The 27,393-nt window shown below is 49.0% G+C and overlaps 1 protein-coding gene across 4 annotated transcripts in view; it reads left to right on the top strand.

The window, feature by feature from the left end:
* The window catches only part of ehbp1 (EH domain binding protein 1), a 76,300-nt gene extending 50,548 nt beyond the window's left edge, over positions 1-25,752 (top strand). For 3 of the 4 annotated variants that reach the window (XM_062566463.1, XM_062566462.1, XM_062566461.1), the window contains 9 exons: positions 219-267; positions 4,326-5,057; positions 6,306-6,347; positions 6,434-6,580; positions 18,695-18,845; positions 20,688-20,933; positions 22,417-22,574; positions 24,983-25,121; positions 25,581-25,752. In XM_062566463.1, coding sequence (XP_062422447.1) covers positions 219-267; positions 4,326-5,057; positions 6,306-6,347; positions 6,434-6,580; positions 18,695-18,845; positions 20,688-20,933; positions 22,417-22,574; positions 24,983-25,121; positions 25,581-25,735 — 1,819 coding nt within the window. In that variant the 3' untranslated portion in view covers positions 25,736-25,752. The remainder of the gene's footprint in view (positions 1-218; positions 268-4,325; positions 5,058-6,305; positions 6,348-6,433; positions 6,581-18,694; positions 18,846-20,687; positions 20,934-22,416; positions 22,575-24,982; positions 25,122-25,580) is intronic. The other variant, XM_062566464.1, reaches the window with a different exon arrangement.
* Positions 25,753-27,393: the final 1,641 nt, after the last annotated feature.

Below are 27,393 nucleotides of genomic sequence, written 5' to 3'. Positions count from 1 at the left end.
GTGTGTGCGCCATTGCACTCCGCTGTGTGTTATTTTTACATATTTTCCACTCTATTAGTTCTGTTGATTGCACTGCTATGAAATTGCATGTTACAGTTCTAATGCCATTACATGTGACGCATATTTAAACGCACCTCTCTCCCCCCTATCTCCCTCTCTGTCTCCCCTCCTCCCTCTCTTCTTCTTCTTCTTCTCTCTCTCCCCACTGTTTCCTCCAGAGACTACAAGTCACTCAATCCTCAGGATATTAAAGAAAACAACAAAAAGGTAAGAGGCAGCCACCGCTGGGTCCTTCACACCACTTAGCCCCCCCACTCCGTCCACATCTCCATTCGGCCATTAATCCCTGGATGCTGTGCATGTGTGCTCTGAGGGCGGCAACACACATGATGGCAAACCTGAGCACTGCTGCCCGATTGTTCTAATGACAGTGTTGCTAAGACGCCCCCTCCCCCCCCCACACACACACACACACACCTGGCCGAGGTGAGATGCTATCTCGTAGCGGCGATGCCAGTGGGGGGGCTCGCTGAGCTGCCTCCGCTAACTCTGCCATGTGTATTTAATAACAGTGTATTTGTCTTGTGTTGATTAGTTTTGTTTGAACGCGTGTAAAATGTAATCCATGGCCACCCCCCCCCCCCCCCCCTGCTGCAGTCCCTCTGGCTCTTCACAAACACATTTTACTTTCTCCAAAACGCACAAATGAACACCTATGCTACACACACACACACACACAGGTGCCCCCCCCCCTCGAGGGTTACACAGGACGATATGCGTCGGGTCCCCACAGCTTGATTTCCTCTTCTCATACACTCTCCGGCTCGCCGATAACCTCTGGTGGCCCTGTTAGGCATGAATGCCACCCTGTTGACAATAACCACAGTGGAGGGAGAGGGACAGACCCAATCCCATATCTGCTAACTGCCCCCCCCCCCCCCCTACTCCCCTCACACCTCCAGGTGCTCAAGTAGCCCTGAAGAAATTGGCCAGATATAAGTAATATGGGAATATGCCGTAGGAGGCGATAGCCGGTGAATAGCTGCAGCTCCTCTGTAGAAGGACTGCAGGTAGATATCAGCTTCCTCCTGTGCTCATGTACCAACAATCCACGTTTGTGTCTGAGCATACACACACACACACACACTATATATATATATATTATACCCCCCCCAGAGTAGAAACATTTCACCACCTTTGAATGTCTAAAGAATAGAACGATGGATTTAGTGAAACATTGAATGGTGAAGCTGCTCCGTGTGAGTCACACTTCAGTTCTGACCTTGTAGCTTCTACACTGAGAGACGTAAAAATATGGCACGCATGTGGGGCTTTAACACTACAGATGCTGTCGGTGTTTGGCCTCAACGGGCCGCATGTGCGTGGGGAGGGAGGGGGGGGTGGGACAATCCACTCGTTGAATAGTGAGATGATCCCAAAGAGCATCAACGAGAGAAAGAAAAGAAGAAGAGACTGCTTTCCTCATTCAGGGGGGTGTCTGAGGTGCTTTATGAGCAGTTATTAGGATTTATCGACTCGAAATAAATGGAAATGACAACTATCTGCACCTTTCATGGTGACTTGATAGACGTGCCCCCTCTTGCTCCACAGTCTGTGAGGAGTGATTGCAATGAGCCAGGCTGTGCTGAATTATGACAGATAAGGACAATCAATATCGGGGGGGGAGGGGGGGGGGGAATATTCAGAACACTTACAGCCTTTGAAATGATCCATTATCAGTGTGTGTGTGTGTGTGTGTCCTCATGTTCATCTGGGTGCTTGAGGAGTTTGCCTGGTGAGATCAGTCTTGTGTGTGTGTGTGTTGTTGTTGTGTGTGTTGTTGTGTGTGCGTGTGTGTGCGTTGTGTGTGCGTGTGTAATGAGGCCAAGGAGAAGTCATTTGTCATGGCATCTGATAGTGTAGCACCGGGCTAAAGCTCCCTGAGCCCAACCGGGGGTGGGGGGGGGGGGTGGTGGAGGGGGTGGTGGTGGAGGGGGTGATGATTGACAACGATAGATACCTGTCAGTCACTGAGAGCGAGTTGGGGGGGGGGGCAACAACTTGTTGTCCAAACCCAAAGCTTTGTCTGGTGGATGATGGAAAGTGAGAAACCCAAACACATGATGTGTCGTAATCATTCTCATTTAGAGCAGTTCTTCATAAGGAAGCCCTTGAAGCGACACCACATGTCAGGTGAATGGAGTTATTATAATAAGCATATTTCTCAATGGGGGGGTGTAGCTGCTGTGGCAGCCGGCCAATCACGCGGAGCGTTAGCGCAACCAACACTTGCCGTGATTGGCCACAAAACGAGAGCAGTGATGTATATATTCCATCTGTGTGTCGTAATGTAATTCAGTTGGAGAATAGATCCTGTCCTCCCACCATACCGTACAGGCTCCTCCCACCTGCAGCCGTACAGGCTCCTCCCACCAATAAAATGTCTTCTCCTGCGTATCGGTGTCTCCTGATGACGAGAGGAGCATTGACCCTGAAACAAAACCCAGCTCCAGAGCCCCCCTCCCTCGCCCGGCTCTCACGTTCTCCACTCTGGCTCTTTTATTCGCCCGCCATTGAGCAGCAGAGTTGTCGGGCCCAGGGGGGGGGGGGACAATGGGAGCACACTTTGCTCCCCTGAATACACGTCAGAAACCCAATCAGGCCCTCTTATTTCTTTCCCTCTTTTATCTCTTTCTTTCTTCCGCTTTTTCACACCCCCTTTCTGCGAGAGGGAGGTGTGGGAGTGAGGGGAGGAGGAGGGGGGGGGGGGGGTTCAGGCTGCTTCCTGTAAAGGCAAACTCTCTCCGGTCTCCCTTTCTTTATTCCTGCCTTGTCTCAAACACATCAATAGAAAGGGACAAAAAGGCGTGAGGCCCCCCCACAAAAAGACGTCATAATTGATTGTAATTGAGAAACATTTCTCCGTTAAACCACCTTTTTATTCTCTGCTTCTGTTCTTCTGTCACTGGTTTGAAACAAATACAGTTCACTTCATTCCAATGTCCAACAAAGTGTGTTACTTTACTTAGTGAGTCACTACACTACTATATACAATATGTACATATATGGATATAAGAACACTATCTGTGTTGCAAACATTTTGTCCAAATGTGTTGTATTCCACATTCACTGTTCTTCTTGCTCTTGGAGAGGTCACCTCAAATGTAACAGCTCTGACCTCTTGACCCCTGTTGTGTCGTTTTGAGCATGTTGAAAGTGTCGGCCTTCCCTCCATTACAAGGGAATATTTTTCCATAATTCATAACCCAGTTGTTCCTGAGATACTTAAATACTAAAGGAGGCGTGCTTCTCCACCCGACACTGCTAAGCTAGCCTAGCACCACCAGCTAGCCTAGCACCCCCAGCCAGCCTAGCACCCCCAGCTAGCCTAGCACCACCAGCTAGCCTAGCACCCCCAGCCAGCCTAGCACCCCCAGCTAGCCTAGCACCACCAGCTAGCCTAGCACCCCCAGCCAGCCTACAATCCCCAGCTAGCCTAGCACCACCAGCTAGCCTAGCACCACCAGCTAGCCTAGCACCACCAGCTAGCTAACGCTGCAGCTCAGCCGAGGAGGACGCACGCCGTCAGGGATCAGGGAACCATCAATAGAGCCCTTTTTCTAGATAAATAACAGAAGAGAATGTGGAGGGCGGCTCCCTGGGGTAAATAAAGGTTAAAAGCCCCCGGAGGAGGGTTAGGAAGTCACAGAGGGAGAGATTGACGGACGGAGAAGATCTACGGAGGCAGTGAAACAAACGAGCGCCGCAACAGGTCGGAATTAGATCAACACCATCAAGCAGCCAGATACAAGCTGTGATACCTGGGACAGGTGGGGGGGGGGGCTGTTAATCTATTTATTTACCTGTCATTGGCTGCGATAATGGTTTTCATCCCCTCTCCCTCTCTGTCTCAGTCTATCTGGTGATGGGGGATTGGGTTTTTCGTGTGTCACTTGATAATCAAACCTGTATTTTCTCATCAGACTCTAATCAGACCAATTACACGCGTGACGGAGAGCGTGGGCAGGTTGATGTAGGGGAGCGATAAGGACACACACACACACACACACACACACACACACACACACACACACACACACACACACACACAGTCTGGGATTAAGCACTCTGTCTTGGGGTATCTGCGTCTGTTATCTGGGACAACCATCCCTGACATGACCTGTCAGCAGTCATGCCAAAGGTGTCCCTCACTCACAAACATGGAGGCAACTCGCCCAATGCCACCCGGGTGGGAATAAAGAAACTCAAACCGGTTTGAACCTGTAACTGAAGGGCTGTGTCTTTCTTATTTCCCTCTGTGTCAGGCGTACGACGTCTTCGCCAGCCTCGGCGTGTCCCGCCTCCTGGAGCCGTCGGACATGGTGCTGCTGGCCATCCCCGACAAGCTGACGGTGATGACCTACCTGTACCAGATCCGGGCCCACTTCTCCGGCGAGGAGCTCAACGTGGTGCAGATCGAGGCCAACAGCAGCCGCAGCACCTACAAGGTGGGCGACTTCGAAACGGACACCAACGCCTCCATCGGTCAGGACAAGTTCTACGCCGAGCTCAACGACGTGCAGCTCCAGCCGCCCGCCCCCGAGGCCGGAGGGCACGCCGCCGAGGACGGCGCCAAAGCTGCCGAGGAGGAGGAGGAGGCGCCGGGTTTGGGCACCGAGGCGAGGGCGTCCGGGCCTTCGCAGCCCTCCCCTCCGGCGCCGTTACCCGCCACGGCCCCCGCCCCCCAGACCAGCGCCGAGGACAGGGCCAGTCTGCTCAAGGCCAACACGTTGGACCTCAGCGAGCTGCCGCAGAGGCTGGAGAGAGAGACAGAGAAGGAGAGACAGCGGGAAGAGGAGCAAAGGGAGGGGGGGACGCAACCAGCGTCCCCCACCAGGAGGGGGGCCTCCCCGCCACATCACAAACTGGGCTTCTCTTATAACAGGGACGCAGACCTCATCAAGAAGAAGCGGGCCAGCCTGCGTCACTCTGAGTCCGACCCCGCCTCTGAAACCAACGCCCCCCCGGTCAACCACACGGACCCCCCCCCCAAACAGGTCAACACACACGCAAAACGCACCACATGAGAGAGAAGAAAGAATGTTTCTTTTTTATGCTTTTTTATAATTGTTTTTTCTTTGTTTCACTAAAAGAGAAGCGAATATTGGATCTTTTTATGTAACGTGCGTCTCCTTCAAGGGTCGCTAAGCGATAGATTAAACTATCTCACAGCTAATCAGAACTCCTGAACCTTAAACAACCTCCGGATCCTACACTAATTCACCACTCGCTACTTAAGCCGGCTATTAGGATTCTGACTGCGTCTCCCTGCAGCCCACTGGTCTCTCCCCCCCCCCCCCCCTCCGGGTTTGATTAAAACTCCCACAGCTGCATCGGTCATGAGACAGAGGACCGAACGCTCGTTCCGTCCGATGCCTTCAGATCTCAACCTCGCCACCGTAAAAATGACCGAACCGCAAGCCCCCCCCACCCCCCCAAAAAGAGAAAATTCTCCGGCTCTGCATCAGATGTTTGTCGGCGGCTGTCACGTGGCGACTACAGAAGGCGCCCAGGAGAAACCCCCCGCTTTTGACATTTCATTATATTTTTCATTATATTTCTCATCCCTTCAGTCGATGGCAGTTGGTGTCGTGACCGCTCAGGCGTGGAGACGCTTTGCGCACCTCATCTCGTCCCTTTCTCACACACACACACAACACACACACACACACACACACACACAGAATACGTTGCTGCCTGCGTCGGTTTAACCCCAGATTACTGCTTCCTGTTTACAAGTGGAAAGGTCACGGAGCAGCGGTGGGGGTGGGGGGGGTGTGACAGTTATGACACCCTGTTTTCATCTGCTGTTATCGAGTTAGCGGGATGCATCCTGGCCAGATTTGACTTGTTGAAAAGGATAAACGGTGTGTTGTCTCATCCGGGGGCCGGCGCTCCGGTTGCCCTCTTTGCTCCCCGTTTTAATACGGCAGGGATTACGCCGCTGATAAAAGTCTAAGCCAGGTGTGTTTCTGCTTCCTTGTCAAAGCCGTCATGCTCTCCACACCGCCGGCCCCGTAAAGGCCGGTTTGTGATGGGGGGGAACGTACGCGGCTCCTAGTCCAACAGGAAATGCCAAAACGGGTCTGAAATACATCATCAATCTATAGAAACGTAATAACACTTATTTAAGAACCACATATGGTTCACATCCCTGAAGATTCTAATGACAAAATACTTCATTTACCAGTAACTTTATACTGTATACGTTATCTGTAGTTAATGTCCTACTTTTTCGTTTCAAGGAGCCGCCGCCCGCCGCCGTGTCGAGCCCCCCCGCTGAGAAGGTGAGGACACGTTTGACAGTGATATAAAAACGCTAGAAACATGGTTCTCTTTCTCACGTCTCCGCCATCCTGCCCGCTGCTCGCAGAAGGCGCTCTCTCGCCAGGAGGAGCTGAAGGAGCGAGCCCGCCTCCTCCTGGAGCAGGCCCGCCGAGACGCTGCCATGAAGGCCGGCAGCAAGAACGCCGCCTCCTCCGGCGCCACGGCAACCGGCCGGCCCACGGGCGTCTGTGATGTGAGTCAGGCCCTGTGTGTGTGTGTGTGAGACTGACTGCTGCTGTGTAGTGAAGATTATTTATATCCTAAACGGCCGGAGTTTGGGGAGCGCGACCCCCCCCCCTCACTTCCACCAGTCCTCTGGGAGTCCACTGCGTCACTTCAGGGAGACTTTTCTCCTTATTACTACCCGACCTGAACATGTCAGAGGGACTCCCTTCTCTCTTTAAACATTGCCCTCTCTTTCACTTTTGGTCGTCTTGACAATTTTAGATCCCCCCTCCCCACCCCACCCCCCCACAGTCCTGCCAACACTGAGTAAATGTTCTCCACACGGAATCACTGTTCCGAAGTAAACTAGACTAGAGAAGACGTGAGTGAAATTGCAGCTCTGAACCGAGCGCGGTCCACTGAGCATAATATACTCAAAGGGGGGGGGGGGGGCACACAGACGGACCAGGCCTTACCCTGGAAAGCACTGTGTTCAAATCCTCAGCGACGTTCCCGAATGTTTCTCAGAAAGGGGGCGGGGGTGGAGTGGGGGGGGGGGGGGGGGTGGAAGAATTGTGACAACAACGGATTTGAGTGTGAAAATGAAATAAATAGCGTTTTGTAATGAAATATCTAAAAGGCAGCAGCCGCGTGACCCCCCCCCCCTCTGCATTTTGCTGTCTGAATCCTGAAAGAGACGTATGCCCTTGAATTAAACGCTTCTCACCGAGTGTGTGTGTGTGTGTGTGTGTGTGTGTGTGCGTGCTTGTGTACATTAGTGTGTTGTTTGCAAGCTAATGTGTGTGTTGGTGGGTCCTGCATAATCTTTGAGGAAAAAAAACGACCGTTAAAAAAAGAGTCTTCAGAGAAAGAAGGCAAATTAAGAGTTTTCAAAGCTGCGTTTGCACTGCAGATATATTATATATATATATATATATATATATATATATATATATATATATATATATATATATATATATATATATATATTATATACACTCACCGGCCACTTTATTAGGTACACCTGTCCAACTGCTCGTTAACACTTAATTTCTAAGCAGCCAATCACATGGCGGCAACTCAGTGCATTTAGGCATGTAGACATTGTCAAGACAATCTCCTGCAGTTCAAACCGAGCATCAGTATGGGGAAGAAAGGTGATTTGAGTGACTTTGAACGTGGCATGATTGTTGGTGCCAGAAGGGCTGGTCTGAGTATTTCAGAAACTGCTAATCTACTGGGATTTTCACGCACAACCATCTCTAGGGTTTACAGAGAATGGTCCGAAAAAGAAAAAACATCCAGTGAGCGGCAGTTCTGTGGGCGGAAATGCCTTGTTGATGCCAGAGGTCAGAGGAGAATGGCCAGACTGGTTCGAGCTGATAGAAGGGCAACAGTGACTCAAATAACCACCCGTTACAACCAAGGTGGGCATAAGAGCATCTCTGAACGCACAGTACGTCGAACTTTGAGGCAGATGGGCTACAGCAGCAGAAGACCACACCGGGTGCCACTCCTTTCAGCTAAGAACAGGAAACTGAGGCTACAATTTGCACAAGTTCATCGAAATTGGACAATAGAAGATTGGAAAAACGTTGCCTGGTCTGAAGAGTCTTGATTTCTGCTGCGACATTCGGATGGTAGGGTCAGAATTTGGCGTCTACAACATGAAAGCATGGATCCATCCTGCCTTGTATCAACGGTTCAGGCTGGTGGTGGTGGTGTCATGGTGTGGGGAATATTTTCTTGGCACTCTTTGGGCCCCTTGGTACCAATTGAGCATCGTTGCAACGCCACAGCCTACCTGAGTATTGTTGCTGACCATGTCCATCCCTTTATGACCACAATGTACCCAACTTCTGATGGCTACTTTCAGCAGGATAAAGCGCCATGTCATAAAGCTGGAATCATCTCAGACTGGTTTCTTGAACATGACAATGAGTTCGCTGTACTCAAATGGCCTCCACAATCACCAGATCTCAATCCAATAGAGCATCTTTGGGATGTGGTGGAACGGGAGATTCGCATCATGGATGTGCAGCCGACAAATCTGCGGCAACTGTGTGATGCCATCATGTCAATATGGACCAAACTCCTTGAGGAATGCTTCCAGCACCTTGTTGAATCTATGCCACGAAGAATTGAGGCAGTTCTGAAGGCAAAAGGGGGTCCAACCCGTTACTAGCATGGGGTACCTAATAAAGTGGCCGGTGAGTGTATATTTCCTTTCCTCTTCGGTCCCTTGTTATGCAGCAAGATGGCCGACTTCACTTAGACGAGCTCCCTAAAGTATCCAGACAAACTCGGCCCTCCTTCTCCCCCCTCATCTCCTTATTCATTTCCAAGGACAATTGGTTAATAACCCCTGCACACACACACACACACACACACACACACACACACACAGATGGGGGGTATTGAATTGTTTACACTTTTTTTAATAGAAATCATTGATCAAAGGAATACGACTGGCCTTGAGGCCAATGTGCTGATAATTGTTAGTGATTCAGATTAGATTACTTGATGTCTTGTTTTGATTAGCGTGTGTGTGTGTGTGTCTGTGTTATCAGCTGCAGATGCCCAAGCCGTTCCCATTTAACTCTCCATCCGTCTAAGTAGGTGCTTTGCGGTTTAGCATGCATAAGGTGTAATTTAATTCAATTAAAGCAGGCGTCGTTGTTGGAGGGAAGTGGCTAATGGGGGGGCAACAGAATGATTTGGGAGGCGGGAGAGGAGGGGGCTGCATTAGCTGCTTTTAAAGGGGTGTAGCATCTATAGCACAAACTCATAAATGCCTGAGATTTATTTTTCGGGTAAGGTATGCTAATTGGTGTCAATCAGACTTCACTTTTAATAAATACAGGAGGCATTGAGTCGGCCCTTAAAACCTGAGGCAATGAAGCTAAATACAGAATAGCAATGGCTTGGAAATCCATTCACAGAGCGAGCAAACAACATTGGATAGAGGGACTTCTACGATGCCTTGCCCTAGAGAAACTTACAGCTAAATCGAAATATAACATCTTTGTAAAGATTTGGAGCTCATTTATGACATTTCTGGAGGGAGAAGATTTTCCTCTACCGTCTAGAGTACATTGTAGTTCCAGGGTATAATAAGTATCTATTTGTGATTTTTTTTTTTTTTTTTTAAGTGTCTCCTTATAGTCAGGAAATGATGCACTGAGCAGTTGTTTCAACTTTCAAAACAATCAAAGAAATGTTTATATTCAGATATTCGGGGGGAGGTTGGAGGGGGATAATTCTACTTCCTGTGCTTTCTTTTACACACACAGTTACGCAATATTTGCCATATTCTAAGATTGACAATCTAGCAATCAAAGCCACGGATATCAGCTCATGAACAGCGTTGGCAGTGTGACTGCAGCCTGGTGTACAGCAACATGTCGGATACCCGTGTGTGCGTTTGTGTGCGTTTGTGTGCGTGTGCAGCCCTGTTCTCCTGACCTATGCTCTCCCTCCTGCCATCCCTAATTGTAGCCCACAGTGACGGGTTCTTTCATGTAAGGTCACAGGTTCAGTTTCCTCTCTTCCTCTCCCTCCCGGGCTCCTCAGTCACTTTCTCTCCCTGTTGTTGTCTCCATCTCTTCTTCTTCTTTTGTTTCTCTCATCCTCCCGTTCTCGCTGTGATCTTTTAATGGACAGGAAGTGCTTCCTTAGTTCCTCCCTCCTGGTCAAAAGGAATCGTTCCTTCACCCTTGTGCAGACATTACAATATTTGTTGTTCTTCTGCTCTTTTAGTCTTTCCCTCTTTTATTTCTTTGCGTGTGTGTCTGTGCGTGTGCGTGTGTGTGTGTGTGTGTGTGTCTATCCGCTTCAGGTCTTCCCATCCATTAGCAGATGAGAACAGTAATTTCACACCGGCCTGGCCAGGCTAATTATTGGGAGTGTGTGTTTGTGTGCAAGCGGTTCTTGCTCCTGTGTGTGTGTGTGTGTGTGTGTGTGTGTGTGTGTGTGTGCTGTTATGTAGCACCTGTGCACAATGGGTTTGAGCGTGCACGTCTTAAAGCGTGCACGTACATGCCTCTGTGTTTTCCAGGTAGAGTTCCCCCTGCTCACTGACTCGTTGTGATTCCTATAATTGGGTCTCGTTTGATTCCCCCCCCCCCCCCCCCCCTCACCCCGGTCCTTCAGGAGGGGAGGGGCCTCCTGGGCCTTGCTGTCGGGACCTTGCGTGCGTCTTCCGTCTCTTTGGTCCGCCTCCTCACTTCTTCATTTCACTTTTGGTCTCAGAGCACATCAACATTCCTTCACCCCCCCCCCCCCCCCCCCCCCCTCAAAAAATCCTGTTTGAGGCAGCCGTATCCAGAAGGACTGTGTGTTTAAGAGATGCCCACATGTGACCTCGTTGTTAGGCAGACAAAGTGTGAACATCAGTGAACATCAACATAAATTAACAAATCTAGTTACTTTAGAAGAAGCCGTGAGTCAATTAGTTTCAATTTAAATGCTCTTAATAACATTCTTAATTTGTCAGTATTATAAAAAGAAGACGCTTTAACTAACGCTTTGTATTTCAAAAATGTCTATTCCAAATGCTACACTTTGTCCTCCTCCTGCTCCTTCTCCTTTTCAACCTTCCTCCAGCACTAGTTTTCTCCAGGTCTCATTTTAATGTGGCTGCAGTCTTTCTTCTCCCAGCTCTTTTTTTCTCTTCCTCCATTTTCTCTCTCTCTCTCTCTCTCTCCTTTTTGAAGAATCAACCTAATGAAACTAACTAGTTTGGTGGCCAGTTTCTTGTGTGTGTTGGAGTGTGTGGGTATGTGTCGTGGCTGAAGTGGAGATCAAAGGCAGCCTCTAAATTGAGATTTTGTGCGTGTGTGTGTGTGCGTGTGTGTTTGTGAGAACGAGTGAGAAAAATACCTCTCAATTGCATCACAAGGGCTGATTGAGCCATCAGAGAGGAAAGTATGAACACACACACTCATAGTCACGTCCCACCCCTCCAGCAATCACAAGCAGAGTGATCTCGTTTGACCAAGTGGAAGCGTGTTTGCCTCGTCTCTCTCATGTTAAAAATGGACCTGATCGTTCCCTGAACTGTTAGAAAACCCTTCCTGCACCTCCTGAACCACAGCTGGCCCTCGGTTCAAGGCCCTGATGAAGCCTGATGATGTTGCCATGTTGTTCATTTATGCAGCCAATGAATGGAGGTCACCATCATTCAAAATGTGGAGGAGCTACAGAGACCTGTCAATCAGCGTGTAGCCCCGCCCTAAAGCATCCCCTGCTTTATGGTCTGTTTGAAACTAGAGGCTGAGACCATGAACTCATGTTTACAATGTTTACTGAGGGAATAAATTAAGAGAGAAGTAGAGTCATTTCCTCATAGACGTCTATAGGAGCAGAGGAGTCGCCCCCTGCTGGTCACTACACAGAAGTAGAGTCATTTCCTCATAGACGTCTATGGGAGCAGAGGAGTCGCCCCCTGCTGGTCACTACACCGAAGTAGAGTCATTTCCTCATAGACGTCTATGGGAGCAGAGGAGTCGCCCCCTGCTGGTCACTACACCGAAGTAGAGTCATTTCCTCATAGACGTCTTTGGGAGCAGAGGAGTCGCCCCCTGCTGGTCACTACACAGAAGTAGAGTCATTTCCTCATAGACGTCTATGGGAGCAGAGGAGTCGCCCCCTGCTGGTCACTACACAGAAGTAGAGTCATTTCCTCATAGACGTCTATGGGAGCAGAGGAGTCGCCCCCTGCTGGTCACTACACAGAAGTAGAGTCATTTCCTCATAGACGTCTATGGGAGCAGAGGAGTCGCCCCCTGCTGGTCACTACACCGAAGTAGAGTCATTTCCTCATAGACGTCTATGGGAGCAGAGGAGTCGCCCCCTGCTGGTCACTACACCGAAGTAGAGTCATTTCCTCATAGACGTCTATGGGAGCAGAGGAGTCGCCCCCTGCTGGTCACTACACAGAAGTAGAGTCATTTCCTCATAGACGTCTATGGGAGCAGAGGAGTCGCCCCCTGCTGGTCACTACACAGAAGTAGAGTCATTTCCTCATAGACGTCTATGGGAGCAGAGGAGTCGCCCCCTGCTGGTCACTACACAGAAGTAGAGTCATTTCCTCATAGACGTCTATGGGAGCAGAGGAGTCGCCCCCTGCTGGTTACTACACAGAAGTAGAGTCATTTCCTCATAGACGTCTATGGGAGCAGAGGAGTCGCCCCCTGCTGGTCACTACACAGAAGTAGAGTCATTTCCTCATAGACGTCTATGGGAGCAGAGGAGTCGCCCCCTGCTGGTCACTACACAGAAGTAGAGTCATTTCCTCATAGACGTCTATGGGAGCAGAGGAGTCGCCCCCTGCTGGTCACTACACAGAAGTAGAGTCATTTCCTCATAGACGTCTATGGGAGCAGAGGAGTCGCCCCCTGCTGGTCACTACACAGAAGTAGAGTCATTTCCTCATAGACGTCTATGGGAGCAGAGGAGTCGCCCCCTGCTGGTTACTACACAGAAGTAGAGTCATTTCCTCATAGACGTCTATGGGAGCAGAGGAGTCGCCCCCTGCTGGTCACTACACAGAAGTAGAGTCATTTCCTCATAGACGTCTATGGGAGCAGAGGAGTCGCCCCCTGCTGGTCACTACACAGAAGTAGAGTCATTTCCTCATAGACGTCTATGGGAGCAGAGGAGTCGCCCCCTGCTGGTCACTACACAGAGTGCAGCTCTAACAAACTTCGTAACAAACTTCGTCAATCCAAGCCATCGGAAATGTCAATCAGCTTTTCTAATCTCGTGCAGTTAGAAGTTAACCTCCGTCACAAAGTTCAGCCCATGTTCCCCCCCCCCATCCTGTCTCTTTTAAAGGGCACCACATTTCCATCTCACGCGTCTGTCTGAATCACGAGCTCCTCTGTCTGTTTTGTGTGTTTTGTGTTGAGTCGTCTTGATGCTCCACTCTACCTGTTCTACCTGTCCAACATTACAGGTGCCCTTGTCAAACACACACACACACACACACACACAAATGGGTGGCTGTCATACACGTGTTTGCTCACAAAATGTCAGTTTGATTTTGCATACACAGACCTTTTTTTGTTTTGCACTTCAATATTGGTTTTGTTTTGACAAATACAACAAAAATGTTGCTCTCTGCTTTTTGTACAAGTCATATAACACAAACTATATATTAACTATATACTATATATTTATAATTTTTATATATAAATATAGTTTCATTGAACACACACACACAGTCAGACAGCTACCTGGCACCTCTGGGCACCCTGGGGTTCAGACACACACACACACACACACACACACAGGTACACAGTCTGCACTTTCACACCTCTTCCACGTTGACGTCCCTCAGATTTACACTCACCGGCCACTTTATTAGGTACACCTGTCCAACTGCTCTTTAACACTTAATTTCTAAGCAGCCAATCACATGGCGGCAACTCAGTGCATTTAGGCATGTAGACATTGTCAAGACAATCTCCTGCAGTTCAAACCGAGCATCAGTATGGGGAAGAAAGGTGATTTGAGTGACTTTGAACGTGGCATGATTGTTGGTGCCAGAAGGGCTGGTCTGAGTATTTCAGAAACTGCTAATCTACTGGGATTATCACGCACAACCATCTCTAGGGTTTACAGAGAATGGTCCGAAAAAGAAAAAACATCCAGTGAGCGGCAGTTCTGTGGGCGGAAATGCCTTGTTGATGCCAGAGGTCAGAGGAGAATGGCCAGACTGGTTCGAGCTGATAGAAGGGCAACAGTGACTCAAATAACCACCCGTTACAACCAAGGTGGGCATAAGAGCATCTCTGAACGCACAGTACGTCCAACTTTGAGGCAGATGGGCTACAGCAGCAGAAGACCACACCGGGTGCCACTCCTTTCAGCTAAGAACAGGAAACTGAGGCTACAATTTGCACAAGCTCATCGAAATTGGACAATAGAAGATTGGAAAAACGTTGCCTGGTCTGATGAGTCTCGATTTCTGCTGCGACATTCGGATGGTAGGGTCAGAATTTGGCGTCTACAACATGAAAGCATGGATCCATCCTGCCTTGTATCAACGGTTCAGGCTGGTGGTGGTGGTGTCATGGTGTGGGGAATATTTTCTTGGCACTCTTTGGGCCCCTTGGTACCAATTGAGCATCGTTGCAACGCCACAGCCTACCTGAGTATTGTTGCTGACCATGTCCATCCCTTTATGACCACAATGTACCCAACTTCTGATGGCTACTTTCAGCAGGATAAAGCGCCATGTCATAAAGCTGGAATCTTCTCAGACTGGTTTCTTGAACATGACAATGAGTTCGCTGTACTCAAATGGCCTCCACAATCACCAGATCTCAATCCAATAGAGCATCTTTGGGATGTGGTGGAACGGGAGATTCGCATCATGGATGTGCAGCCGACAAATCTGCGGCAACTGTGTGATGCCATCATGTCAATATGGACCAAACTCCCTGAGGAATGCTTCCAGCACCTTGTTGAATCTATGCCACGAAGAATTGAGGCAGTTCTGAAGGCAAAAGGGGGTCCAACCCGTTACTAGCATGGGGTACCTAATAAAGTGGCCGGTGAGTGTATATTTCTGTGCATACGTGTCTCACACACACACACACACACACACACGTATCATGGGAACGCACCCGTCGAATCATAATTAGGCCGTGTCCTGGTTCTTTGATAGCATGTACAGTGGCTCTTCTTTAATTCTTTATCAAATGCATTGATCGCTGTGGGCCTCGCACGCCCATTGATCCGTGCACTCCGTCTGGAGCCAGCCGATAAGCCCCCTCCCTCCCCCGTCCTCTCCCTCTCTCCCCCTTCCTTCTCTCTGTCTCTCTCTCCCTCCCTCGCTCTCTCTTTTTCCAAAATGTAACGCCCTGTTGTGTACTCACAATATATAAATATTTGAATGAATAAGAAAGTAACTGATAATCGGAGAGAGAGAGACGGCTAAGTTAATTAGTTACTTCATACGCATCAACACGTTGTCCAGCGAGTGTGTTTGTTGTGGTCAGACGTGAAGTTGCGTCACTTGTCGTTTGAAACAATGTTTTCAGGTGTGTGATCACAGAGCTCCGTGGTGTGTGTGTGTGTGTGTGTGTGTGTGTGTGTGTGTGTGCCTGTAAAAGATAGAGACCTAAAGCACCTCTTGACTGTGAATTAGTCTGTCATGACAAATGTCTGTAACTGCATGACTGGCTGCCAGACTGGCTGGCTATCTGGGAGGTTGGCAAACCCTTTTTAGGTTGTGTGTGTGTGTGTGTGTGGCATCACTCTTTGCCCACGCCAGGTCTCTGTACAGGACCAGTGGTGCGTGCCCCCCCCCCCCTCCTTTCTCTTTCCTCCCCTTCGCCCAGAAAAGAGCATCCGAGGCGACAGCCCGCTCAGAGCGGAGACGGGGCCCTTCACCCCGGCGCGGGGCCCACAGAGGAGCCCTCTGTCTCCGCCTCGCACTCAACCGTTTAGCCTCTCCTCCCCTGGAGGTTCCCAGCAGTCCGTGGAACACACAGTGCGCGATTGTTCCTCGCCGTGTCCGTTTTAAAGAGGAGGCGGCTCTTCCCTCCCTGACCACCAGCTGACACGCTTTCTCTGCTGCTGGCTTTGATCACGCGGCGACGCGCCTCGTTGGGTTTGTGCGTTCTGCTTCTTTTTTTTCAAAGCTGTGTCCCCGAGGCTTTTTGGTCGTTAGTGTGTCCTGTCCAACGTAACGAGGGCTGTGTGTGGGTGTTAATTTTTCCGGTGGCGTGGAGCATCCAAAGCCACTTCTCAAGAAAAGGAAACAGGGAGCCTGGTCATCACTAGATGCCATTGCATCACCGTCGGGTCAAAAAGTCTCTCCTGTGAGCTTCACACACCAAAGCGTTGCGTTCCGCCGTAACAAAGAGATCTAGTTGGGGAGTGAATGTTCTTTTGTTCCATCTCGCGTTGTCCTTCCACTTCCTGCAGGTGAATCCGTTTGGATTCATCTACCAAGTGCTCACAGGTCTTCTGCTACTTGGCCGCAGAAAGATCTGATCCCAGATCATGTCTAACATCCTTCTTTACACAAACAGTCCCGTCTCTCCCCCCACAGTCTCATGTTTTCTAATCAGCGGCTTCATAGCTGACCGAGCTAGGCGCCAGTCACATGCATCTTTCTATAGCGCTAATCCTAGCCTCTGGAAAGGCAAAGTCAATTTCACATTTCTCGTCCCCAAAATGGCCGACAACAATAATGCAGTTGGATATTTTCGAGTGTGTGTGTGTGTGTGTGTTTGTGTATATGTGCACAGGCACACACAACACACTGGCACACTTAAATGTGTAGTTGTATCCATATCTGTAAAGGCCAGATTGGATATCAGAACTGGTCCACAGCCAGCGGGCCTTCAGTGACATTACGGGTTATCATATTGCATTTATTAAAGCAGGGAAATCACAGTAGGACACAAGGAAGTGAGGAGGGGAAGAAAGACCTCATCACAGCAAGTATAAAGAAGGAAGGAGCATATTCATTATTAATGTCAATGTCGTAATCGCTGACCACTGTATAGAATGAGGTATCAATGAGCGTAGGAAGCAGCGCTCTGTACACGATGATGCACACTGTAGTTCCTGTACTTTCCTTGCCCGCTATCAGTCATGTGTGTTTTAGTTCTGCCAACAGATGGGCAACACTGAGCTCAGGATGTCGAACACGCTACAGGTAAAACTAGTGCAAAGAAAGTTGAAGTGACATCAGGGGAAGAAGTTCAGTTGTGCTGCGACACTCGATACTTTTCTCCCAGCAGTAAAAACTCGATCCTCTCCTCACTCCTTATCTCCCTCTCTCTCTTTATCAGGCTCTTTCTAAGGTGTGTTCCCTTCTCCCTGTGGGCAGCCCCATGGGCGCGCACACACACACACACACACACACACACACACACACACACACACACAGTGCATTAGGGTTCTGTCACTTACAATGCAGCCCCATTGTCCCTGCCCAACAATGGCTACAAACAAACAATTGACATGGAAATGGAGAGATGTAGCTCATTAGCGGGCGCTGCTTGTTTTGTTAATGGATAAATGGGGCCAGCCCTGAACCCCCCCCCCCCTCAATATGGGGAAGCCTGATTAACCGGAAACCACAGGGAGGCAGAAATGCAGCTTCATTCCCCCCTGGGTCGTGTGGTTGTCTATGTTTGGGAGACGGGGGCCCGGGGGGGTCTCAAGGTGTGTGTTTGTGCTCAGGTTTACGTGGAGAAGGTGGAGTTTGTGTGTCTCTTAACTTTTGCTGTTTTTGTCACAGCCTCAAATCTCCGCTTTCTCTTCCAGAATTAACTTTTCTTTGGCTGCCTCAACTCTAGTCTTAAAAAAAGAAAGCTGTGTGCGTGTATGTATGTGCATGTGTGTGTGTGCGTGTATGTATGTGTATGCGTGTGTGTGCATGTATGTATGTGCATGTGTGTGTGTGCGTGTATGTATGTGTATGCGTGTGTGTGCGTGTATGTATGTGCATGCGTGTGTGTGCGTGTATGTATGTGCATGCGTGTGTGTGCGTGTATGCGTGTGTGTGCGTGTATGTATGTGCATGCGTGTGTGTGCGTGTATGCGTGTGTGTGCGTGTATGTATGTGTGTGTGTGCGTGCTATCAGTACGATCAGATTGGATCGGCCTGAAAATGGCATTTCTGCCATTACTCTGCTGGTGACAGCTCAATACTGTGTGTCGAGTGCCAAGATGATTTGTGTGTGTATGTGTGTGTGTGTGCGAGTGTCTCATTCTCCTAACAACATAATGCACCACGGCGTGTACAACCATTTCGATAGCTAAACATATTATTATGTTTTCTGTAGTGGTTTGTGCATCAGCGAAGGTCAGATTGTGTCTATCCACAGCATAATATAATTCAATATAAAAGATATAGTCCTTTCTATAACGATATAAAGTTACATTCTGACCCTTTATTGATCACTCCAGCGCTGCTCTCCTGATACAAATTGAACGCATTCAAAGATCCTTCGTGCCCTTCACATTCAATCTCAGTAAACGTGTGGCTTTGAATCAGTATTTGTACGAAACATGTGGGCTGGACTCCAGCTGTTGTCTCAGTGTGTGAGGTGAGCATCGGGTCCACATCCAGGTGAACGTAGGTCTCAGGTGTGACTCTGTGACTCTTGTGTAGGAGCGTGACGCAGAGCGCCGCAGACAGCTGAGAGAGCGAGCCAGGCAGCTGATCGCAGAGGCCCGGTCCGGAGTCAAGATGTCCGACATCAGCCTGCTGGACGCGTGCGGCGCCGAGAGAGGCAGCAGCAGCAGAGCGAGCGCCGCCGGAGGTCAGTACGCACGCACGCACGCACACGTTCCTCATCCTCATGAATACAGCTCCCGCAGGAGAGCGAGGCGTCGCACTGACACACTTGGTGAGAACTACTGCTCTCGCTAACACTCATTAAGGACAAAAGAAAGTCCCGCTAGCATGCCGCCAACACGCGCTCGCTTCCTGCTTTCCACACGACTCCCACATTTCCATTATGCTCTCTGAAGGGGTTCTGCCTAATCCTTGGAGAAAAACAAAATGCCATTTTGCAGAGGGCCGCCGCTCCTCCCCCTCCCTTCGCCCGGTAGTTGTTAATCAACACGACACATTGTGCGGACAAAATTACGCTCGAAAATACCAAACACTTCTAATAATGGCTCGCCAGGGGTAGCAATGGCCGCCGTGCGCACTTCCCACTGCTTTTCCATTTCCTCAGAACTGGGGTTATTATGATAATCACCATTATTAGGGCTCTCTCTCAATTGTTTGGGATTCCTCCACATTACGGCCGTCTGTCGGTGGTTCTGCTCAGGTAGCCACGCCGCATGCTAACGAGTGTGAGGAGGCCATGCGAGTGAAGAGGCCCCTTGATATCAAGAAGCACGACGCACCGTCGCTGTCATCCATTGGTCTGATTCCCTCATCGCCCGTTGAAAACAGTCCTCGCCATTCAGCGTTTGCTCAAAGGTTACCCGTCAAAAAAGCCGTTTAATAGCTTCTGTCAATCGGAGGGAGGGCGCCACTTGATTTATTTGCTCTTTCAGCTTTTCTGGATCGGACTAATTGTTGATCTCATTAAAAATGGGGTTGGAGGAAAAGAACGAAGAAGAAGAGGAGGAGGAGGAGGAGGAGGAGGAGGAGGAGGAGGAGGAGGAGGAGGAGGAGGAGGAGAGAAATGCTGTTGGCGGTGATGGCGGTTGGCCTGCCGAGCAGAACGGCTAATCCTAGCCTCCCCCCATCTCTCCCCTCAACACCATTCACGGTCCTTTAATGCAGCTCGGGCTGCCCCCTCCCGTGAACAAACTTTCCAAACTCCATCACCATGGCCTCCCCATTAATTAGGCCCCAGCCAGCCACGCAGGAGGAACGCTCCGCATCGCAGCAAGCAAATTAGAAAAAAAGCTCAACCAGGAAATGGTGTTATTTTGATTCTCCCTCCGTCCTCTTTGTTCTCGGCCTCTCGGCCCAGCGAGTAGTAAATAGCAGAGGAGGCCGCTGCTTTCTGATTGTTCCCTTCTAATCCGCGGTGGGTCTCAATCAGAGTTTCTCCTTGCAGGTTCTTTCTTTGCTTTTGTTGCTAATGTGGAGACGCTGTTGTTTTCAGCCGAACCTCTCAAAAGTCTTAATGGAATATGTGCTCTTATGTTTTTTTTTTTGTGTTTTGGTTTTGTCTGGCATCCCTCTTGTATACCGAAGCGAGAAAAGGCTACAGATCTTTAGAAGGAGGAGCATTAAACCGAGGGTATCGCTCCGTGCGGCGGATATTTGTGCGCCGGAGACGGACCAAACAGAGCCCCCCACCTGCCTCTAACGTCTCGTCTCCTGCCTCTTTAACACCATCTGTGCGGCTCCTCTGCTGCTTTCATCACACTGCACAGTGCTCTGCTCACGATTCGCTCACTGAATATTAGGGCCATGATCTATATGCAAACAGAAGTGGCGGCGTCATCCCGTCGCGTGGACTGGACACCGCGTGGTGGATTATACGAGTAATTCAGGGATTATCCACACGGGTCACTTCCCCCCTCAGATTACTGTTAACACTGACTAACCGAGATTTCCTTCCTGCTCTCATTAATCACTCTCTGCTTCCTTGTCTCCTTGACTCCTCGTATTTCCTTCCCATCTGCACCCGCAGATGTTACCTGCAACCGCCATGAGGATGATGGTGAGAGGGGTGAGGAGGAGGAGGAAGAGGGGAGGTCTGAGGCTGAGGCACTCCGTTTCAGTGGTGGCGGCGGTGATGGTGATGATGATGATGCTGCCACATCTGCTTCTGCGCCGGTTACTAACCCAGTGCAGGGGGAGGCCTCTCTTCCAGCCACCTCCAGCACCCACGCAGCCCCGGAGCTCACTAACCCCGCCTCCGAGCTAACTCCTCTGGGTAAAATCACAGGCTGTGTGCACGGTTCTCAGACTCATCTACCCTCCTTTCACTGGTCCCTTCCCTTGCACACATCTCGAAGAATAGTGTCACATCCCGCGTGAGGAGAGCTAGTGTTGCTTCAGTAACGAGGCTTTGAGCTCACTGCCGGTCTCTCTTACTTTCGTCACTCTTTTAGGTGCATGTCGTCCATCTTTCTTTGCATCTTTTGACTTATTCTATTTGGGCGCCTCACGCAGGAGGAACTGACTCACAGGGAAAGGCGTCTTGTTTTCCTTTCATTAAAAACGTTTTAAAGTAGTGAGTAATTAATAAACTTCACAGGTAAAGTCATTACTTGTTTTGTGTTTGCGACGTGAGATGAAGAAACAAACATGAAAACAGACACAAGCTTTCAAGTGCTGCACGATTCCTCTGGAGCTGTCTCTTTAATTCTTCTGTTGGGTGGTAATTTTCTTTAAATGGAGTGTGATGGTTGTAGCGCCAGTTCCCCCCCACCCCTGCCGTGTGTGTGTGTGTGTGTGTGTGTGTGTGTGTGTGTGTGTGTGTGTGTGTGTGTGTGTGTGCGTGTGTGACGGAGGGAGGTGACACATGAAACGGTTCCCCTCCTGTTCTTTCATCTTCTTCAGTGCACTGGTCTGGCCTGGTAGGGGGGCTGTGGTTACTATTCCCTGGAAAATAAAGGGAGAAAGTAGGAGGGGGGGGGGGAAGAGCAAATAAATTAGGGATTGAGGGAAAGGGAGGAGAGGAGTTGGCAGGTGAACTGGAGTATTTAGTTTTGATGAAGATGGTTGTGTTAAAAAGATGATGATTTCATCTTTATTGTCAGGTGACTAAACTTCTCTTTAAAATGAGTTTGTCTCCTTCTTATATCCACCAAACTGTACAGGTTCCTTCCTTTCATTTAAAGCCACATTCATACAGCTTAAACATTTTTTTATTTTTATGTCAAGTATTGGACAGAATAGATTTTTGACTGTATGAAGTAAATAAAAAATCCCCTCTTTAAAATGTCAAAAAATTAAACTAGATTTTCTTCAGCTGTCTGGAAAAATAGGACATATTTAGTAAATATACTGCCTCATTTGCATATTTAAACAAAACACTTCAGAAAGCTAAAGTTGTTTGTTTTACCATATTCTCCTGCGATGTCTTAACACATGAGACATTCTGCCTCTTTCCCCTGCCCTGTGGTTGCCATGGTGACAGTCGTATCTCAGCGTCACTTTGCGGTACAAACAGGACTCAAGGCTGCGTCACATCACAAGGCCTTTCCCACGCACTGTGTGTGTGTGTGTGTGTGTGTGTGTGTGTGTGTGTGTGTGTGTGTGTGTGTGTGTGTGTGTGTGTGTGTGTGTGTGTGTGTGTGTGTGTGTGTGTGTGTGTGTGTGTGTGTGTGTGTGCGTGCAATGAAGGTTGTCTTCCCATTCCAATTTGTATCCTCTCTCTCTCTCTCTCTCTCTCTCTCTCTCTCTCTCTCCAGGTACAAACAGTAAACATGTGGATCTGAAGCTGAAGAAGCTGGTGGAGCTCAGCCCGAGAGGAGTCACCTCCCCTTCGTCTCCGTCTTCCTCCTCCTCCTCCTCCTCCACACCCACCACCTCCTCCACCTCCCCAGTCAGCCCCACAGAAGGACTGGAGGTACGCTCCCACTCTCCCTCGCATACATCCCTCGGCCCTCCTCTTTTCCTTTTATCCCCCCCCCTCTCCACGCCATCAAAGGTTTGGTCCAATCAATCAGTCCGATTGACCCCGTGTACACATCCGTCAGTCGGGCCACTGCGTGTGAGACCGTAGCTTTATCCCCCTCGTGGCCGTGTGGGTCCGCCTAAAGCCGCGTGTCATCATAATGCTCTACATAACACGCAGCAGTGCTCGCCTATTGACTACGACCTTTTCACACGGCGCGCGTGTGCGTGCGTGTGTGTGTGTGTGTGTGGCTGCATGTGTCTTCTGATGTGAATATTGAGTCAACAGCAAGTAGTCGGCCAGTCTTAACATCTGTTTAATTGATTTTGAATGTCAAGTGGAATAAGGTGTGTGCTTGTGCGTGTGCGCACGTGTGTGTGTGTGTGTGTGTGTGTGTGTGTGTGTGTGTGTGTGTGTCAGTACAAGTGAAACCCTCTGTGCTTATGGCGACACTTTTGATCATCTTCTTGATCGTCTTTGATCATCGATTCACATAAACACCCTCTTGTGTTCAAAGCCGTAAAGGTTTAGTTCTTTATGACGTGTGTGTGTGACCCTCACAGAAGAATAATCACCTTTTTTCTTTGACACCCATCTAAATAATTCTTGAAACTAGAGATTTCCTGTTTACGTTCTTTATGACACAAAAACCACTAAAACAAATCCGTCATTGCTGAGCAAAGCCTTTTCTCTGGATATAGTTGTTTCTACAGAGGAATGGGTCTCCCAAAATGACCTACAGACACACACACACACACACACACTGTCATTAGTGATTGTGTGTATGCGCGGCCTCGGCAGCCTGCGATAAGCGCATGCGGCGCTCAGCAGACTGCAACGTTAGTCACGCAGACCCCTGCGTTCACATTCACACGCGCACACGCCAAAAGCTCACCGTCGCCACGGCGATGATAGCGGCGATAACAGATGAAGAGGGGAAGAAAGGGAGTAGATAGGGAGGGGTGGCAGGGGGGGGGGGGATATCTGCTTGTCCCAGTGTCAAAAGGGAGACGGAGGAGTAGCCAAGTGGGCAGGTGCTGTGTGTGTGTGTGTGTGTGTGTGTGTGTGTGTGTGTGTGTGTGTGTGTGTGTGTGTGTGTGTGTGTGTGTGTTAACCAATCCGGTGAAACAATAAGCCATTTCATCTCTTTCGTTCTCTACAAAGTGTCACTACTCAAATTTGAAGTTTCACCTTTTAAAGCCAATGTGAGACCAAACATGAATTTCCCTCCAACGACCACTTTGAGAGGAGGTTTTTTTTTCTCCTCTCTTTTCTGCAATCAATAATTTAAATCTCCTCTGGTCCCCCTCGTCGGCTCCCTCACGTGCACGCTCTCCCACGTGCACGCTCGCCCTCGCGCATCCCAGCTCTGGCTGTGCCTTTTTAAAATGTGTAATTGGGCGTGCGTTGGTCGGCGTTAACCTGGAGTGGACGTGAGGTTTTTAAGAAGCTGACAGGCTCACTGAGACTAATTGCTGACGTTGTTTCTGAAAGTCAATAATCTAAAGCTACTAACAACTTGGAGCCCACCCCGTCTCTATTAGCTCTCCTCGCTGTGCACCCCCCCGAGCAGTGGAACATGTTGCCCCCTAATTGTCGACTTTATTACACGTTCTGGGGTCTTATTAGCGTCGCCGCAGCGTCGGTTTTAGCCCGAAGTCACTTTGTTTTCCACTCGGCTTGGCATGCTCTCCGGCTGGTGCTAATAAAGCATTTCTGCTGGTTTCTTGATTGTGGCAGAAGCGAGCGTGTAGCTTTTTAACACGCGTTCACTTTGAAAACAATAGCGTTTTCTTTCTCTTTTTTTTATGTTGCATTTTGCATAATCTGAATATATTTTCTGGCTTTGGTTTTGCTGAAAGTTAATTGCCTGCTTTTTGTCTCTCTCGTGAGTGAGGAAGAGAACGAGAGAATCTCACGGCCCGTCAGTAAGTGTGCGTTTGTCCTCACGTGTGTTTGCATGTGCACAGATGGTGGCGTGTGCTCGTGTGTGTGTGTGTGTGTCTTGTCCCGATAGTCACAGAGCTGTGTGAAATCCAGCACCGGCTGCCTAATGGAAGCCTGAGAGCAGATCTGAGTGGCCGCTGGAAGCTGACGGAATAAGAGACGAGGCGGCAGAATAATCGTTGACGTTGTTTTGCAAAGATCAGGAGTTATTGGAAGTTTAAGCGACTCCTCGCGTTTGTGTTGGACGTCGATCTCCATCGAGCTCGCTGACTTCTACAGGTCGAACTTCAACCTCCAGTGTGACAGCAGAAATACTGGAGGCGAAACCCTCTACATAAATACATTCCTTCTTTAATAATGTACTCCTTTGACTGGTGCAGGTCCCTCCATTCTTTTATTCTTCATCCACACAGAACAACGGCGAGGACCTGCGGGCCGAGCGTCTGCGCAGAGCCACGGAGCGTCTGCGCAGCCCCGTGGTCTTCAACAAGGACTCTGCCGTCAGGAAGACTCAGCTCAAGTCCTTCAGCCAGTACGTGGAGAGCAGACCAGGTGAGGGACGCTCAGCAACTCTTTCCTTCACTCTCCTCCGTTCCACCCAGAGGTTTAGCAGCTAGCAGAGAACACGAGGCTCGTGATTTGGTTTCATTAAAGATGGCAGCAAACTGAAGTCCTGAGCAAGAAGGTGATGGGGCATGGAAACTGAAAGCTGCTTCTTCATGTTCTTCAATACCTTTTGATGGACAGGAAGCCGGTTGAAGTCCTCGCCACTCTGGTGATTTATTTCATTGCTTTTGGTCTCAGTGACTCGGTGTTCTGAATCAGCTGTCTAGTGGATCTTCTCAGAGAGACCCGGTTAAAATGAATGTTGGCTCATCCTGCTGAGACTCAAGTCAGTCACAGGCTGACTCATGTTTCCAAACATGCAAACCATCCGTAACTGCTGAGAGGAAAACGTCAGCATGGCCTCGTTAATGAGCTAATATTCTTCTTCCCTTGTCTTCCCACCAGAGGTGAAGAGGCAGAAGTCCGTCCCTGAGGACCTGAGGAGAGCCGAGGAGGACCTCGATGTCCGCAGACCCTTTGAGGAGGAGGTTCGTCACTTTCTCAATAAACAAGAGCTTATGCTCCTTCCTGTACGTTGCCTTAGTTCCTGTCTGGCCTGAAACAATTCTATCATTGAGCCCCCCCCCCCCCCCCCCCCCCACTTCACCTCTCCTCCTTGAGCACACTTTCTCTCTACAGTCCTCTGCTTCTCCACACAGACACTTAACTATTGATTGAACCGATTTTAATTAGAACAATGGTACATATCAGCTGCCATTTAGAGCTGTGTGTGTCTGTGTCCTTCAAGTGTAGACACACACACACACACACACACACACACACCAGGCTGTGTTTGAGCTTGGTCTGTAAGAATGCTGTTATTTCAATGAGAGATTGTGTGTGTGTGTGTGTGTGTGTGTGTGTGTGTGTGTGTGTGTGTGTGTGTGTGTGTGTGTGTGTGTGTGTGTGTGCCCCACTGGAGACCACAGGGTGAATCTCTACTCGCAAGCAGCCCTCGACCCCCGCTCCCCTCCTACACACACACACACACACACACTCCTCCCAGCGCCTGGGCCCCCGGGTTAATGGGTGTTCAACCTTTCCATTATCCCGATCAGCCAAGAATTACCTGCTGAATGATGTTTGCATTAATATAATATATATGGTAATTTCCCTGCTCTTAATTACGGCTGGGCCGAGTGCGGCAAGGGGAGTGGGCTGATCATGTGTAAAATTGATTTGCCAAGGAAAAATATGGTGATAGAGCGAGAACGCGCCCGGGAAGAGATGATGGGGGGGGGCTGGAATCAACACATGCACCAATCACACGTGCACAGAGCCACACACAGTGTTGGCCTGGTTGGAATGAAGAAAAAAATAGACACTGCCCCCCCCCCCCCCTGCTCACTAGCTCCTTCCCATTAAGAAAAATGAAGTGCATCAGCAATAAAATGGAGGTGTTTTTTCTGGATGCATCCTCAGTAGTGAATTTAAATAACGATTTTCTCTCTGAGAAGTTTCTCTGGAGAAAAGCAAGCAGTCAGCAGACGAGGTGAAGAGGGGTCAGAAGCATGAAGTGTGTGTTTGTTTGTGTCCGCGTGTGGTTTACATTAAATGAGCCCTTTGACCTGTGGGGGGGTTAAACTCTCCACGCCAAAAATAAGAATCAAAAACCACTTTCTCTTCCAGGTGAGTGTGTCTTTAAACAGCCACCTGCTCCTCGTGGTGTAAATATTCAGGACAGCATTTTAAACCTGAGTGTTGTAAATAATTTATCTCAGTTTATTTTGCAATATTCTCACAGTACTTCAAAGAAAAATAACTTTTTGAATCAGAGCTGTGTTGGATTCAATCAGCCTTTTATTATCACACATTTGAATCAACAGAATGAAAGCGTGAACATGCAGTTGAGTTTTTTTTACAATGCGACACCTGTAAAGATCCAGATGTTTTATCCGGATCAGAACGGGCTGACGTCTCACTCTTCTCAGTCAATTCATTCTGTGCTTCATCTTTCACAATGTCTTTGATTCGTTGAGCTTTAATTCTGAGTTGTATGACTTTACGGTGTTTTCTCCGTGATTATTTTGGATGTTTCAGCAGTTATTGATGGCCAACAATTATCAGATAATAATTATAACACGTGTCTGGATTGTTTGTGAGCAGAGATTTACTTCAATACGTCTTTCCTCTCTGATCAGGTATTTAAAGCTTATTTTTTGCCATTAAGTGGTTTTGAAGATGAGAAAGAGGAATTAAGAAAAACACCAAACAGGAG

The sequence above is a fragment of the Pungitius pungitius genome, chromosome 13 (assembly GCF_949316345.1).
Source record: "Pungitius pungitius chromosome 13, fPunPun2.1, whole genome shotgun sequence".
NCBI lineage: Eukaryota > Metazoa > Chordata > Actinopteri > Perciformes > Gasterosteidae > Pungitius > Pungitius pungitius.
This window is presented reverse-complemented; position numbering and strand designations above follow the sequence as displayed.